A 16881-nucleotide genomic window follows, 5' to 3' on the forward strand; every position below is an offset into this window, starting at 1 on the left:
ATCACAACCCTAGTTTGTTCACCCTCCCCTTGGAGATCATAGCTGGTAAATTGGTTTATTGTTGTCACGTGTACCAAAGCATGCCACCCATACAGACCATTTCATAACGTCAGTACGTCAGCTAGTACTCGGTAAAGGCAATAACAGAATGCAGAATCTAGTGCTCCAGTTAAGGGAACATGCACTCCAGGTACACAATAAAGTGCAAGGCAATGAGGAGGTAAATTGTGGGGCAAGATGTCCATTCAGTAGACTTGTGAAAGCAAGATGGAATCTGTCCTTGCTTTCAGGCTTTTGTATCTTCTTTGATGATACAGATTCTCCTATGGTCCACTCTCCTCTCCTATCACATTCCTCCCTCTCCAGCCCTTTACCTATCCCACCCACCTGGCTTCATCTGTCACCTTCTAGCTATCCTCTTTCGCTCCCCTCCCCCCAACCATTTTACTCTGGTGACTTCTCCATTGGGAATGGGTGGAGGAGGCACAGAGAGAAGAGAAAATGATGGGATGGGATGGTCTTTGATTGTAGCTGATTTACTAAAGGAAGTGAGAAGTGTCGATAGAGTTCATGGAGGGGAGGTCGGTTTTTGTGATGTGCTGATCTGTGTCCACAACTCTTTACAAACCCTCTAATCCAGGCGGCATCCTGGTAAACCTCCTCTGTCCGCTTTCCAAAGCCTCCACATGCTTCCTACAGATAGGAGACCAGAACTGCATGCAGTACTCCAAGTGCGGCCTAACCAAAGTTTTATATAGCTGTGGCATGAATACGTTTTTGTTGCCTGAGTCCTAACAGATCCCCTGTCCTTACAGAGCAGCCAGCCATCGACGGCATCTCCTTTCCGACAGGACGTCTTTGTCTATAGCAGTGAAATCCAGGGTGGCTCGAGCCACGTCAGCTCATGCAAGAGCCCCACAGGTTGGTACTCTAATCCCGCACGCTCTCAGACACAATGGCCGTACATTGTTCAGCACATGGGTGGGGTAAACAGAAGGCCAAATGTAAAGATGTGAAGTTGTGAAGAACCGGAAGACGCTGCCTAATTCTGCTCCTAAGACATAAGAGCAAACGCTCTTCATGGAGGAGCTGGAGGAACAAATTCACCAGTGAATAGAAATCTTAATGAAAGAAAGTTTTCCAGAAATGGCCGAAAGACTAATCAGGCATCTCCTCTACTGAGGAGTGTTTGATGGCTCTGGGCCTGTACTCACTGGAGTTTAGCAGAATGAGGTTGAATCTCATTGAAACCTCTTGAATATTGAAAGGCATAGATAGGGTGGAAGTGGGGAGGATGTTTCCTATCGTGGGGAAGTTTAGGACCAAAGGCCTCAGAATAGAGGGACATCATTTTAGAACAGAGATGCAGAGAAATTTCTTCAGCCAGAGACTGATAAATCTGCGGAATTTGTTGCCATAGATGGCTGTGGAGTCATTGGATATATTTAAGATGGAAGTTGATAGGTTCTTGATTAGTAAGGGTGTCCAAGATTATGGGAGAAGGCAAGAGAATGGGGTTGAGAGGGATAATAAATCAGCTGTGATGGAATAGCTGAGCAGACTCAATGGGTCAAATGGCCTAATTTTACTCCTATGTCTTAAGGTCGATGATCGACCTGATGAAGGGTCTTGGCCTGAAACGTCAGCTGTTAATTCTGCTCCATAGAGGCTGCCTGACCTGCTGTGTTCCTCCAGCACTTTGTGTGCTGTTCTGTATTTCCAGTATCTGCAGAATCCCTTACTGAAAACATGGGTTGTTCTGTCCTGGGTGCTCTTAGGAATTGTTGGCACTAACTCATCCAAAGAAATGGAAATATTTCTGACTGCTGCCTTGTAGATGCTGGGAAGGCCCTGGAGGATAAAGAGGAGGATAATCACAAAAGACCCTCCCCCCACCTCCCAAACTCACTCTTGTGGTCACAAAGTAACCATCACATTACTGAACAGTGGACTATCTATATTTTATTCGACTTCCTTTTCTTTCCTTTGCAGACACAATGAAGTGTAAAACCTCTCCAAGAACTACTTTGAAATTCCGATTTGAGAAACTTCACCAGAGCTCAAACCCAGTGAGTATGGCACACTTTCCTCCAGCTTGCTTGGTCTAGATTGAACAGTAACCTGGTGAGGTTGTGATGACAATTTCTCTTTTAGTTCTGTGATGCCATCTCACTGACACAACGTCAGAGATCCCCAGTAATTTAATTTTCTTATCATTACGGGTTGATGAGAATCATCAGAGAAAAGGAGAAAATTTGGGATTTTTCTAGCATAGAGCTAATGGGCCGAATGGTACGTCCTTGGACTGTGGGAGGAAACTGGAGCACCTGGAGGAAACCCACGCGAGAACATACAAACTCCTTACGGGCAGTGGCAGGAATTGAACCCGGGTCGCCTGCACAGTAAAGCGCTGTGCTACCGTGCCACCCTGCTGGAGGATCAACTTAATCGATTAGCTTCCTTCAAAGGCTTCAACAAGGACCTTTGAAAGCGGGATAGCGTACGGTCGGGAGTACGCTATCAATTCTGCGGCTGAATTATACAGGGTGGGGAGGCTCCAACTTAGCTCCTGAACTAGATGGTGTCTGTCACAGCCTCGGTCCCCAGTTGGCTGTTTGGAGATGGGTTGGGAGTAGGAGGGAGGATCAGGTTGGTGTTGGTGAAGTGGTAGATGGCCAATTGAAAGGTGCTAGTCTGTACAAGAAATCCAGGGATAGTGACGTGAGGCTGGCTATTCATTCAGCTGATACTCCGACAGCCTGGAGTTGACTGTCTGGAAGCAGATGGAAAGTTGCCTAAACACACCTGCCAGATGAGATGTTATATTGCTAGCATAAACTAAAGATGGGAGAGGATTGCAGAGTGTCAATATTTGATATGTAATGTGGTATTTCTTACCTCACTAAAACAAAACGACAGGTTATTACCTGCTAACAGGACCCTGAACAAATATGGGGCTAGTAGCCTCCATTTTGTTACAACTGTGGGTTGCACAAGGTCTAATTCCTCAGGGGAACAGAGAGTTTCAGCTGTTTAAAGTGGATAATCCCGAGCTTTCATCACAACAGCAGACAAAACACTTCCCCACAAACTCTGAGCTTTGCAAGACCTCATTTCTAACATCTGTTTCCAAGACGTGTATTTTGGTTAAATTAATTGTTAAAGTGTAAACAAAAATTAAATTTAATTAATTTTATTATAATTTTAATAAAATTTAATCTGACGGGAAATGAAATAATTTGTCAAAACGGTGTAATATTTTAGTAAGACGCAGAGAATGCTGGAGGGGCTCAGCAGGTCTGGCAGCATCTATGGAGCGAAATAAGCGATCAGTGTTTCTGGCCGAGGCTCTTCACTGGCCCAAATTGTCGATTGTTCCCTTCATAGATGCTGTTGTATGTGTTGCTCAAGATTTCCAGCATGTCTCGTGCCTCTAATATTTTAGTCAGTGGTGTTTTAGAACTGATTTAACCTCTTTCTTTCCTGCAGCAGCTGTTGGGAGCTTGTCCTTCGCCACAAATGTAGCCGCAGCAGGCTCATGGCCTCCGCACCTCGAGCTGCTCCCACCCTTCCTGAATCTGAAGCGGCCCATTCTCCACCCGAGGCAGAAGGAGATGGGCAGGAGGTCCTGATGCCCCGGCTGCCTCCACAGGGGTTCAGTTTGCGTGCTCCACCTTCTGAGCAAAAAACCATTTCAAGCTCTCTTTGGAGGCATGTTACTTTAACAATATAAGCACTTTGCAAGTCATGTCAGTGAATGGTAACATTAAATATGGTTTGGGTAGACTTCAGGGTTTCCTATCCTCGCTGGCTTTCTTGGGCTGTAACCTTCTGGAATTAACATTTCTCTGGGTACTGGAATGGTATGGATTTTTTTTGGAGGATGACAGATGCAGGCATCTTAGATCCTACAACAGGAAAGACCTGGGAGCAGTCTTGAAGGGACAACCAGTTTTGGAATAGCCAGTGATTTCTCTGAGGAACCTGGGGTAGTGACCACCTCTCTGCCAAGAGCACGAGGCAGAATCCTCAGGGCTGTTACTATAGAAATATCAGGAGGTTGCTCGTTTTCCTCCCCCCCACCCCCTCCGACAATCCCGAAGTAGGGGTGCAGCCGTCCCTGAATCCCTGTTGATGTAGCTTCACACGGTACTTGTAGCAAAGCCTAAACTTTGTGTTGTAACCTGTTATCTGCCACGTATACTCTGCCGATTAACAGAGAGCATCAGTGTGCCCTGCGTCGTTTGTTGTCCGTGTGCCTGAGATTACATTTAAATGTGTTAGTTGTGCAGAAAAAAAGAACCTGCCTTTTTTTTCCTCTTGGGTGAATCTTACTCCTGTCCAAATTCCAGTAAAAGCACGAAAATGGTCAACAGGAGTCGGAGTAAGAAGAAGACCTGATCAAATTTCCTTGTTATTGCTTTTTCCTCTCATCCAATTTTCTTCCTGGTCAGTTGAGGCCTTTGGTTTAGAAGATTTTGGAGCCTTGTCTCAGGTTACCCGAGGTAACACTGGTGGCAATGCTGCCTTGATATTTGACTATGATCAGAATTTTAAATTTCTGGTTATTAGTACTCAGATTAATTTTTAAATGTTCTCACCACATTCTTCTTTAGTTCTTTTTCTTTCTGTCTCACAAATCCCTGACTACACCCGAGTACTACACCCAACTCTGTTGCCTCTTCATTATTGTTCTGCTATTCCTCCTCCCTTTGTTTCTATTGTTCCTTATTCATTTCATTGTGACTTCCTCTATGCTACAAATCTGTCTTTCTCTCTCTCTCTCTCTCTCTCTCTCTCTCCATTCCTCTTGTCCCCCTCCCTCCATCTCCCCCTGTCCACGCTTCTATTTTTTTCTCACAAACGTTTAAAATTATCTCCCTCTCACAAATCCATCTCAATGTACCTGGGTAGACGTTTTCAAAATTGTCACAAAAAGTAATTCACATCACATTAAAGAAAAAGGCAAGACAAAGTTTGATGCCATTTTTGAAAGTAAAGCACAGTTTTCTGAGCAGTCTAAGATATGATTTGGCCTTTGCTCAATTCGATTTTGACACCACATCCGTCATTACATTATTTTGCAGACTGTCAGTGAATTGCCTACATGTTCTCGGAGGCAACAGATTTTGGAGCCTTAATGATCCTGAAGACAATGTAATCACAGATTTAATTAAAAGATTTACTGTATAGTGTCACGTTTGGGTCAAGATATAAAGCAAGTGTTCTGCATTCTTCTGTAATGTCGCCACTCTGTTTTCTGTGACATCGCCACTCCCGGTGTTCCCTGTGACATCACCATTGTCTGTGTTCCCTGTGACATCACCATTGTCTGTGTTCCCTTTGGACATCATCGTGGCTGTATTCCCTGTGAAGTCACTAGTATCCTTTCACATTTAATCATAAAAAACTTTTCACACGGCAAGTTGTGATTGACTGGAATTCACTGTGTGAAAGGGTGGTGATGCCGACAAAATTGAAAATGAAATTGATAAATTCTTGAGGGTAAAAGGTTGCAGGGATAAGAGCTCCAGCAGAGAGCTGGTGCACCCTAGGTAGGCCAAGCGTTCTCCTCCCTTGCTGTAATAACCCTAAAACGTCCTGTTCTGTGAGAAGTTCACCTTTCCCTTTTGTGGGGGATCTTCATGTTTCTGTGTTCCTGATGTAAGAATTCAGGTGGTATCTGGTAAAAGTAAGAAACCTGCCTGCCTCTCGCCCAAACCTTGCTGCGGGCAAATCCGAGAAAGAATCACAACCTAACCTCCTCATGTCACTGAGATCAGGTCCAGCCAAGCTAACGGATGAAGAGTGAACCTGTGAAACCTAAGCAAAATTGCTTGCAAATGTTTCTTGTGCCTACCTTTGTCCTTTAACTGGACAGATACCACCTGCTGATCCTGTCACCTCCATTATCTCTGAATCTCCCTGTCAACAATGAAACCAGTTGTAGAGGGTATTTGCTTGAAATGTCCACTCCAGTATTGAGTTCAAAATAAAAATGTTGTCTGCAATTCCATTGTTTTCAGTTAGGAGCTCTGTCCAAAGCTCATAAAATTGTATTTTTTGAAGTAGTTAGAAGCAGAGGATTGATGGGGAGTAGCTGTTCTTCAGTTAATTTCTATTCCAGTGACCATTAATTTGAGGCCATCTTTGCCACTCTAGAATAATCTTCCTCCTTGATCAGGTGACCCTTCCCATTGGTGCTGGAGAACGGTGAAGACCGCGCAGGTTTTCTGTGCTGGGAGGCCCAGGATGGGTCAGCAAGTCCTCCCATCCTCCCTCCTCACAAACTGAGATAGGTTTCAGGTCAAACCAGGAAGGCCTATACAGCCACGTAAACTGTGGGCAATGCTGGGAGTGTGTGGACCTCGTACAGAAGCAATGTATACGTGCACACCTCTCTGCGTTGCAGTTTACACCTTAAGCCTTGTCAAAGCCTGTGCAGTTGTTTGACTATTTGTTGTGCTTTATGTTTTGCCAAGCAGCTTGGGTTGTTTGCCAAGTACAAAGTGTGATGTAAAAAAAAATGTGACTGTTGCTTCTCATGATGTGAGACCTTTTACCATGAAGTAATTCCAGGATGTCCATTGTAATGATTTATTGTAGTTTTTGTTCTCATTCTTGTATGCACGCACACACACACACAAATACACAAGACAAAAGATGTTTTGGGGAGAGGGGTTTAACCATCCTGCTAATGTGTAATAGGGGGAAGAAAAAGAATACTGAAGACTTGACCTTCAAACTCTGTTCCAGGCTGATGCATAGCTGAGGGGTTGCTGGGTGGAAGTATAACACAAAGGGAACCGTTGCTAAGAAGTGGCAGAGTTTTATGAAGCTGCCTGATTGACCCACAGATGTAAATATTGTACAATTAATTTATTGCTCCTTTGGCAAATTAATTTTGTTGTGATGTAAAAAAAAGGACCTGAAGTTCTGTGTTTGTATATTCTGTTCCGCTGTCGACGTCTTTTTGCATAGTGCTGCACAGTAATAAATGTATTTTGTGTCAAAACAATTCGAGTCACAAGCTGTCTCTCTTTGCTGAGTTTGACTGTGGGCAGATCCGATCCAGACCAGACCAGACCGATCAGGACCGATCCAGATGGTCCGGTCTGGTCCGGATCGGTCCGGTCGGTCTGGACTGAGGCTTTTGTGAAGTCACTTGCCTTTTGCAGACAAGTATTGCTGAAATGATTCAAAAATTATTTGTTCGTGCTAGAGGGGGGAAGAAATAGGGGTAAACTGCACCGCTGGTACCTGCATTCCCCAGTGCTGTCCCAGACAGTGTACCAGCTGAACCTATCAAGTTTATTGTGTTCAAGCACACAGAGGTACTGATACCGATGTGGCACCACAGGCATGTGGGTATGATCAACACATGGAATATACACTTAGTGCCCATCTCCTCTATCTAATAAAGTGGCCACTGAGTGTATGTCTCTGGTCTTCTGCAGCTGTAGCCCATCCATTCCAAAGTTCGATGGGTTGTGCATTTAGAGATGCTCTTCACACCACTGTTGTAACACGTCACTATTTGAGTTACCGTTGTCTTCCTGTCAGCTTGAACGAGTCTGGCCATTCTCCACTGACCCCTCTCGTTAACAAACCCAAGAAAATCTGCAGATTTTCAAAGCAACATGATGAAGGGTCTCAGCCTGAAACATCAACTGTTTATACATTTCCATAATGCTGCCTGGCCTGCTGAGTTCCTCCAGCATTTGTTTTTATCCACAGCACTGCCGCTCGCTGGATGTTTTTTGCACCATTCTCTGTAAGCTCTAGAGACTTGTTCATGAAAATCCCAGGAGATCAGCCGTCTTTGAAATACTCAAACCACCCTATCTGACACCACGAATAATTTCACTATCAAGTCACTTAAATCACATTTCTTCCCCATTCTGATTATTTGGTCTGAACAACAACTGAACCTCTTGACCATGCCTGTGTGTTTCTATGTGTTGAGTTGCTGCCACATTAACGAGTGTACCTAATAGAGCAGCCACTGAGTGTAGATTATACAAGGTAGTGAAGAGGCAGAAAAAACTGTCAATACTCATGCTATTTTAAAAGGGAATATTGATGGTTGATTGAAAATTAAATAACACAGTCATTCCATTTGTTTTTTAATTATCCACTTTAATTCCCTATGTAAACTTGAGTCACAGTACCACTACAATCACTTCAGTGAAAACAATACAGAACTATGGGGCTGCACATAAATCATGACACTAACAAGTTCAGTAAAACAAATCACTAACCCAAGCCATCCATGCACGTAGAGTGAGTGGTACAGTGATGCTAGAAAGTTTGTGAACCCTGTAGATTTTTATCTATTTCTGCACTAATATGACCTAAAGTGTGATCAGATCTGCACGCAAGTCCTAAAACCAGATAAAAAGAACCCAATTAAATAAATAACACAAAAACATTATAGTTGTTCCATGATCCAATGTTACATGTATTTGTTGGTGAACCTCTGGGGTAATGCCTTCTACAAAGCTACTTGGAGTCAGGTGTTCCAATCAATGAGATGAGATTGGAAGTGAGGGTTGTAGAGGTACCTTGCTCTATAAAACAGACACAAAGTCAGATTACTGACAGAGACTGCTCCTCTCAAGAAAGATCTGTTTATGTGCACCATGCCTCAATTCAAAACAACTTTCAGGGGACATTATAAGAATTGTAGAGATGCATGAACCTGGAAAAGGCTACAAAAGCATTTCTAAAGACCTAAGTGTTCATCAGTCCACAATAAGAGAAACTATCTACAAATGGAGGAAACTCAGCACTTTTCCTACTCTCCCTAGGAGTGGGCATTGTGCAAAGATCACACAAAGAGCACAATGTGCAATGCTGAAGGAGGTGAAAAAGAACACAAGGGTAACAGCAAAAGAAATCTCTAGAACTTGTTACAGTCTCTGTTCATGTGTTCTCTATAAGAAATACACTGAACAAGAATGGTGTTCATGGAAGGACACCATGAAGGAAAACTACTGCTCTCCAAAAAAAAAAATTGTTGAATGCCTCAAGTTTGCAAAAGACTTCCTGGATGTTCAACAACACAATGTTCTGTGGACAGATGAAACAAAAATTGAACTGTTTGGCAGAAATGCACTTTTCTGTGTTTGGAGGAAAAAGAACACTGCACACCAACACCAAAACCTCATCCCAACTGTGAAGCATGGTAGAAGTAGCATCGTTGTTTGGGGCTGCTCTGCTGCCTCAGGGCCTGGACAGCTTGCAGTTGTTAAGGGAACAATGAATTCAAAATTGTATCAAGACATTTTATAGGAGAATGTCAGGGGAGCAGTCCATCTCCTGAAGCTTAATAGAAGTTGGATAATGCAACAAGACAATGACCTGAAACACAAGAGTAAATCAACAACAGAATGGAATTCGTGTTTTGGAATGACCGAGTCAAAGTACTGACCTTAATCCTATAAAATGTTGTGGAAGGGCCAGAAGCAAGCAATTCACGCTAGGAAGCCCACCAACATCCCAGAGCTGAAGCAGTTTTGCAAGGAAGAATAGCCTAAAATTCCTCCAAGCTGATGTGCAGGATTAATCAACAGTTGCCAGAAACGTTTGGTTGAAGTTATTGCTGCACCAGTTACTGAAGGCAAAAGTTCACATACTTTTTCCAATACATGTAATATTGGATCATTTTTCTCCATAAATAAATAAGAGTATAAAGTTTTTTGTGTTATTTAGCTTTAGGACTTGTGTGAAGATCTGATCAGATCTAAGCAGAAATAAAGAAAATTATACAGGGCTCACAAACTTTCTAGCACTACTGTATCTGACTCTCTTTATTAGATGAGCTCTCTCAATAAAATGAGCTAAGCCTGTGTCATTGAATCATGTATCATGGATGCAGTTAGTGCTAAAATTTGTTGCACATATGCATTTCCAACATCTACATGACAGCAGTTATGTGGCCAAGCCCGCCCCCTGGTGGTGGCTCGCTGTTCTCCAAATGGATGCTTGACAGGAGTCAATAAAGAATGCACAGAGTACTATTACAAAGGAAGGTGATTGGCTAATCCTCCTGATATTCAACACTGGTGACCATGCTGCTGACACTAACCGAGACTGATTTAGTAACCATAATATAACAGTTAATTTTTCATTGCATTTACTGGGAGAATTTTCAGTTTCTGCTTATTCTGCTCCTTATTTCTGCTCTTGGAGTAAATTGACTCTGTTTGTTAATAAGGCCATAAGACATAGGAACAAATTAAGCCATTTGGCCCATCGAGTCTGTTCTGCCATCCAATCATGGCTGATTTATTGTCCCTCTCAACCATTATCCTGCCTTCTCCCCATAACTTTTAAGAATCAAGCATCTATCTCCCATAACCATACTAATCAAGAATCCATCAACCTCCACTTAATATATGCCCAGTGACTCGGCCTCCACGGCTGTATGTGGCAAGGAATTCCACAGATTACTATGCTCTGTATAAAGAACTTTCTCTTCATCTTTGCTCTGAAAGGATGTCCTTGTAATCTGAGACTGTGTCCTCTGATCTTAGACTGACTCACTAGGAAACATCGTCTCCACATCCACTCTATCCAGACCTTTCGATCTTCACTGAGATTTACCCCTACCCCCCATTCTTCTAAACCTCAATGAGTACAGGTCTAGGCCATCTAATAATCCTCACCCTTCTCACCCTTTCATTCCCGGGATAATTATCATAAGCCTCCTCTGGACCTTCTCCAAATAATCTAATTATTTGTACAGCTAATAATGAATTCAGCTAATAATCACAAGTACCTCACTTTCCAGCCTGCTCAGTGGATGGCGCAGCATAACCAATAATTATGTTAATACACCTGCTATCCCGAGTGAGCAGGGCTCCCAAACTCAAAGCAAAAGGAGTCAGATCATAACAAGCTTGGAGGGGGCAATAGTCCTTATCCACCTGCTAATGACACAAGTGGTAAATAGCGGCAGAACACTCAAAAAGCAAAAAAAAAATACATGCAGACCCCACAAACCTGAAATAAAAACAGAAAATACTGGTAATATTCAGCTGGTCAGTCAGTATCTGTGGAGAGTAACAAAGTCCATTGATCCACAATGTAACGATATTAAAGCACTAGCAATGACCAATTGGGGTTCACTTCACACCACTGTCAGATTTTGTGGGTTCCTTCGGGTGCTCCAGTTCCCTCCCACATGCCAAAGACGTATGGTTCGGGTTAGAGTATTGTGGGCAACAGTAACATGGCCACACTTGCAGGTTGCCCAGCGCAACTCTAGAAGTCACAGAGTCAAATCCTCACTGATTTGATTTGACACTAACAATGCTTTGCACTGTAGGTTTTGATATGCATGTGACAAATAAAGCTAATCATTTTTTAAATCTAGTCTCCAGCATCGATCAGCAGAAATTATATTGATCAATAGAGGAGCAGGCTAGAGGGAAGCAATATCCCACTGCTGAACCTGTCTTGTTATGTACTGTGTCTCTCTCCCTGACCTGCTGACTATTTGCAGGATTTTGTTTTGTTGCAGGCACCGCCAGTTATAGCCTAACTCCTCTACAAAACAATACCAATATATTTTCCAGGCAAGGCCTCAGTTTAAAGTTCAGGGTGGAAGACAGTTCCCCTAACACTGCTGCACTCCATCAGTACAGCGTTGAGCTCGTTCCCTGGAGTTTTGTGCTCAAGTCTCTGGACTGGAACTCACAGCCCATTGTCACAGAGGCAAGAGTCTTACTCAGTGAGCCATGGCCAATTCCTTTCGAGGAAGGAGTTCCCAATTTCCTTGTTAGGAAATCAAAGTCACACAGCCTCAATTCCAATTGCAGATTCATTTAACCTGAGTGACGCTTGGAGAAAGCAGTGTCCCACGGGCTCAGCTTTGAGAACGGGAGCAGGATTTAAAAGGGACAGAATAGCAAAGCAACAGGTTTCACCTTCCCATCTTGGTCCAGGCAGGATGACGAGCCCCACCCAATGCAAGGAAAGTATTAGGAATTGGTAATATAGACCTCACATACCCGCTGCAATTAACCAAGGCTGCAACTAGACTAATCTCTGCCATCCCCAGCACCAGGTCAAGACCTTTCTCCCTCCCACTGGGCCCTATGGCTTCCCTTCCCCCATCACTACTCCCAACCAAACCCTGGATTCTCAGCATCCCATCTACCCCTCATTCCTCTGTGAGACCCCATCTTCCTCCCACCCTTTTCCCTGAACACTCAAACACTCCCTTCTCCCCGACCCCTCCAACTCTCTAGCTTCGCCCGGCCCTACCTCTTATCCCTGCAGTCTTCACCATTCCCACCAACCTTCCCCTCTCTGAGGTAGAATGTTCTGACCTCTGCAGGCACCTTACCTTTGTCCTCCTACGACTACACATCAGTGAATTCCACGCCCGCCACCACACCGAGCTCTTCTTCTGTCGCCTCTGTCTACCAGCCACCTGCCTTAGCAAGAGTTCCCCCACCCTGCACCACAGACCCCTTCACCCGTCTCCAACCCTCCTCCTCTTCTTGGGCGCCCCGCTCTGGTTTACTGCCTGCTCCGGATCTTTTCACCTCTAGTTGACGATGAGACATCAACCGCTTGACCTCGACACTCCTCTCTCCTGTCCGAAGCTTACCCCCTCTGAATGCACTGTCCTCCACTCCCAACCTTAGCATCAAACTCACAGACAGCAGCTCTCAGCCACCTCATCTTACATACCCCTTGAAATTAAGATGATGGTCAAGGCTCACTTGATGGACCATATGGCTCATTTCCTCCCTGTATCTCTGACTAAAGCTCCTGCCTCAAGGTCATAATGTTGTGGGTTCAAGTTAATTCCAAGACTGAGCGTGTCCACAGGGTGTAAGCACCCTGGTTATTAGGGGTTTTGCCTTCCAAATGGAACTTTAAACTGAGGCTCGACTTTCCACTTCCTGGGACTCAAGTGGATGCCGTATACCCAAAGGGAAGAGGACTGATGAGCGGTTCTGGTGTCCTGGGCAAGCCAATAACTGGATGATTTGCCTCCTTTACTCTTCATGGGTTCCTGCTCTGTTTGACTACAGCCATTCGTTTTAAGCAGTTCATTGGCTGCGGAACACATTAGGTGATTCCAAGAACACAAGGAACCCGTATTAACACAGGTTCTTTCGCTCCGTAGCAGCTGCAGTATTCTTTGAAGTGCTCAATATGGTTTCTTCTGCAGGAGAGATAAAAGAAAGATCATTGCAAAATTCCATTGCATATGACAACAGCCATTATCATATTGGTAATAGAATATTTTTAAAATGTTAAATTATCTTTATATTAACTTCTACTTTGCCAGGATTTGAGTACCTGAGTTTTATGGAAAGGTTGGGACTTTAGGATCTAGAGCGTAAGGGAATGAGGGGAGATTTGATAGAGGTATACAGAATTATGAGGGGTATGGATAGAGTAAATGCAAGCAGGATCTTTGGGTGAGATGAACTAGAGGTGATGGGTTAAGGGTGAAAGGTGAAAGGTTCAAGGGAACATCTTCACTCTGAGGTCGGTGAGAGTGTGGAATGATCAGGCAGTGGAAGTGGTGGGTGTGGGTTTGATTTCAATATTAAATGAAATCTGGATTGGTACATGGATGGCTGGGGTATGGAGGACTATGGTTCAGGTGCAGGTCAATGGGACTAGACAGATTAATAGTTTGGCACAGACTAAAAGGGCCAACTGGCCTGTTTCTGTGCTATAGTTTCCTATGACTCTATGGCTCTTGGCTTAATATTATTGGTTTAACACAAGCCGAACTCTAGTACATGTTTTATGTTAGTAAACAAACTATTTTCACCCTCACGCATCCCTCCCCAGAACTACTGTGAAACACCTACTTGCTCAAAATCCAAGGAATCCTCCTCAGTGGGCACCACTCAGATCCAGGTCTTCCTTTACCCGCCAACTATCTTCATTAAACCACCACCTATCCTCCCACCACACCGCCACAGAAAATTAATTTCAAATCCTTCTTGGCAACACAAACATCTAGGTCAGGATGCTGTTCATCGACTATAGCTCAGCATTTAACACCGTCATTCCCACAATCCTGATTAAGAAGTTGCAGAACCTAGCCTCTGTATCTCCCTCCACAACTGGATCCTCAACTTCCTAACCAGAAGACCATAGTCTGTGCGGATTGGTGATAACATCTCCTCCTTGCTGACAATCAACACTGGTGCACCTCAGGGGTGTATGCTTAGCCCACTGCTCTACTCTCTATATACCCATAATTGTGTGGCTAAGGCATAGCTCAAATATCATCTATTAATTTGCTGATGAAACAAACATTGTTGGTAGAATCTCAGATGGTGACGAGAGGGCGTACAGGAGTGAGATAAGCCAACTAGTGGAGTGGGGTCGCAGCAACAACCTGGCACTCAACGTCAGTAAGACGAAAAAGCTGATTGTGGACTTCAGGAAGGGTAAGTCGAAGGAACACACACCAATCCTCATAGAGGGATCAGAAGTGGAGAGAGTGAGCAGTTTCAAGTTCCTGCATGTCAAAATCTCTGAGGACCTAACCTGGTTCCAACATATCGATGTAGTTATAAAGAAGGTAAGACAGCGGCTATACTTCATTAGGAGGCTGAAGAGATTTAGTATGTCAACAAATACACTCAAAAATGTCTATAGGTGTACCGAGGAGCACATTCTGACAGGCTGCATCACTGTCTGGTATTGGGGGTGGAGGGGCTACTGCACCGGACCGAAAGAAGCTGCAGAAGGTTGTAAATCTAGTCAGCTCCATCTTGGGCACTAGCCTACAAAGTACACAGGACATCTTCAAGGAGTGGTTTCTCAGAAAGGCAGCGACCATTATTAAGGACCTCCAGCACCCAGGGCATGCCCTTTTCTCACTGTTACCATCAGGTAGGAGGTACAGAAGCCTGAAGGCACACACTCAGTGATTCAGGAACAGCTTCTTCCCCTCTGCCATCCGATTCCTAAATGGACATTGAACCTGTGAATGCCACCTCACTTTTTTATTATATATTATTTCTGATTTTTCACTATTTTAATCTATTCGATATATGTATGCTGTAATTTATTTATTTATTTTCTTCTATATTGTGCATTGAACTGCTGCTGTTAAGTTAACAAATTTCACGACACATGCCGGTGATAATAAACCTGATTCTGACTGATTCTGATTAATGAGTTTACCATGGACTGGCCCCAGCCATCTAGAGCCATGGAGTCACAGAGGTACAGCCCAGAAACAGGCCCTTCGGCCCATTGAGTCTCTGCCCACCATCAACCACCCATTTACAATAATCCTACATTAATCCCCCACATACCTATCAGCTCCTCCCTGGATTTTACTACTGACCTGCACACTGGGGAGAATTGATAACCGGCACTTAACCTATCAACCCACGTCCTTGAAATGGACTGAAGGACAGCATGCAAATTCCACACGGACAGCATCCAAGGTTAGGATTGAGCACAGCTCTCCGGCATTGTGAAGTGAGGCGGAGGCTCAACTCACTGCACTACTGCTCCACCCAGTATCTCTTCCCACAATCAGTTCCCGTGTTACACACCCCCAACCTGTCTTCCACATCTTACTTCCCCCACAATGACAGACCCATCAGCCAGTTAGGTGTTACGGAATGAAACTGCTCTCTTAGACCATGAGACATTGATGCAGAATTAGGCCACTCGACCCACTGAGTCCGCTCCGTCATTCCATCATGACTGATCTATTATCCTCTCAACCCCATTCTCCTGCCTTCTCCCTGTAACCTTTGACGCCCTGACTAATCAAAAACCTATCAACCTCTCCGCCTTAACCACTTGGCCTGCACGGCCACTTGTGGCAATGAATTCCACAGATTCACCACCTTCTGGCTAAAGAAATCCCTCTTCATCTGTGTTCTACATATGGACGTCCCTCTATTCTGAGGCTGTGCTCTCTGGTCCTAGACTCCCCCCACTACAGGAAACATCCTCTCCACATCCACTCTACCGTAGCCTTTCAACCCTCCTCTTCTTCGACACCCTGCTGGGGATCTTTTCACCTCTAATTGCCAACGAGATGTCAACCGTCTCAACCTTAGCACTCCCAACTCCTATTCGAAGCTTAACCCTTTAAAGACACTGCCCTCCACTCTCTCCACACGAGTCCAACCCTACCATCAAACCAACGGACAAGGGGTGGGGGGGGGGGGGGGGTGCTGGCGTCGCCTGGCAGACTGGCCTTGACCTCACATCAGGCCAGATCACCCAAACAGGAAAAAGTGAGCAAAGCTCATGAAATCATTCAACAACAAGAATCTGTCAGAGAAGGAATGCAGCTGTACTGCCCAGAACGTTACAAGATCCGGTTAAATTACAGTTTTGTACAGTTTTCCTAAATGAAACTTTGTAGTATTAAAATTCAACATTTCTCTTACCTTGCTTTTGACCATAACTGCAAAGCAAAGGGGAGAGAGTCGTTAGAATTCACATTAGCACATGCACATCATACAGTGAACTTAACACAAGAGACTCTGCAGATCCTGAGCAACACACACAAAATGCTGGAAAGGAATCAGCAGGTGAGGCAGCATCCATGGAAGAATGCTGAGAAACAGCCGAGGATGTGCTGGGACACAGCATCAGTGAAGTAACATAGGGTCATCGGGTGTTTCAGTCCTTTGAACATCAGCCACCCTCGCCCAGGCAACCCAGCCAGGGATAATCAGGCCCTGGCTTGTATCCCAGCAGCATTGGTCCCCGGGTCACACCTCTTGATCCACAGCCATCTGACGCTCGCTCAGCGGCCTCTGTGACGGGTACTGATGGCTCTTTTCTCTGCAGAGCTTGTAATTCCAGGGAGAGAGTAGGTTCTGCACAGCAAGCAGCCAGCAACACTTCTACACCCAC

General features: G+C 44.5%; 2 protein-coding genes across 12 annotated transcripts in view; one reads left to right on the forward strand and one right to left on the reverse strand.

The window, feature by feature from the left end:
* Positions 1-7018, forward strand: part of LOC140731666 (rap1 GTPase-activating protein 2-like) — a 492373-nt gene extending 485355 nt beyond the window's left edge. For 9 of the 11 annotated variants that reach the window (XM_073053304.1, XM_073053306.1, XM_073053309.1 and 6 more), the window contains 3 exons: positions 816-921; positions 1993-2069; positions 3490-7018. In XM_073053304.1, coding sequence (XP_072909405.1) covers positions 816-921; positions 1993-2069; positions 3490-3525 — 219 coding nt within the window. In that variant the 3' untranslated portion in view covers positions 3526-7018. The remainder of the gene's footprint in view (positions 1-815; positions 922-1992; positions 2070-3489) is intronic. The other 2 variants (XM_073053305.1, XM_073053308.1) reach the window with 1 other exon arrangement.
* A 1100-nt stretch (positions 7019-8118) lies between these two features.
* The window catches only part of LOC140731668 (tapasin-like), a 36867-nt gene continuing 28104 nt past the window's right edge, over positions 8119-16881 (reverse strand). Inside the window, exons 7-8 of the mRNA XM_073053316.1 lie at positions 16410-16426; positions 8119-13186 (exon numbers count right to left, since the gene is read on the reverse strand). Coding sequence (XP_072909417.1) covers positions 13172-13186; positions 16410-16426 — 32 coding nt within the window. The 3' untranslated portion in view covers positions 8119-13171. The remainder of the gene's footprint in view (positions 13187-16409; positions 16427-16881) is intronic.

The sequence above is a fragment of the Hemitrygon akajei genome, chromosome 8 (genome assembly GCF_048418815.1).
Source record: "Hemitrygon akajei chromosome 8, sHemAka1.3, whole genome shotgun sequence".
Classification (NCBI taxonomy): domain Eukaryota; kingdom Metazoa; phylum Chordata; class Chondrichthyes; order Myliobatiformes; family Dasyatidae; genus Hemitrygon; species Hemitrygon akajei.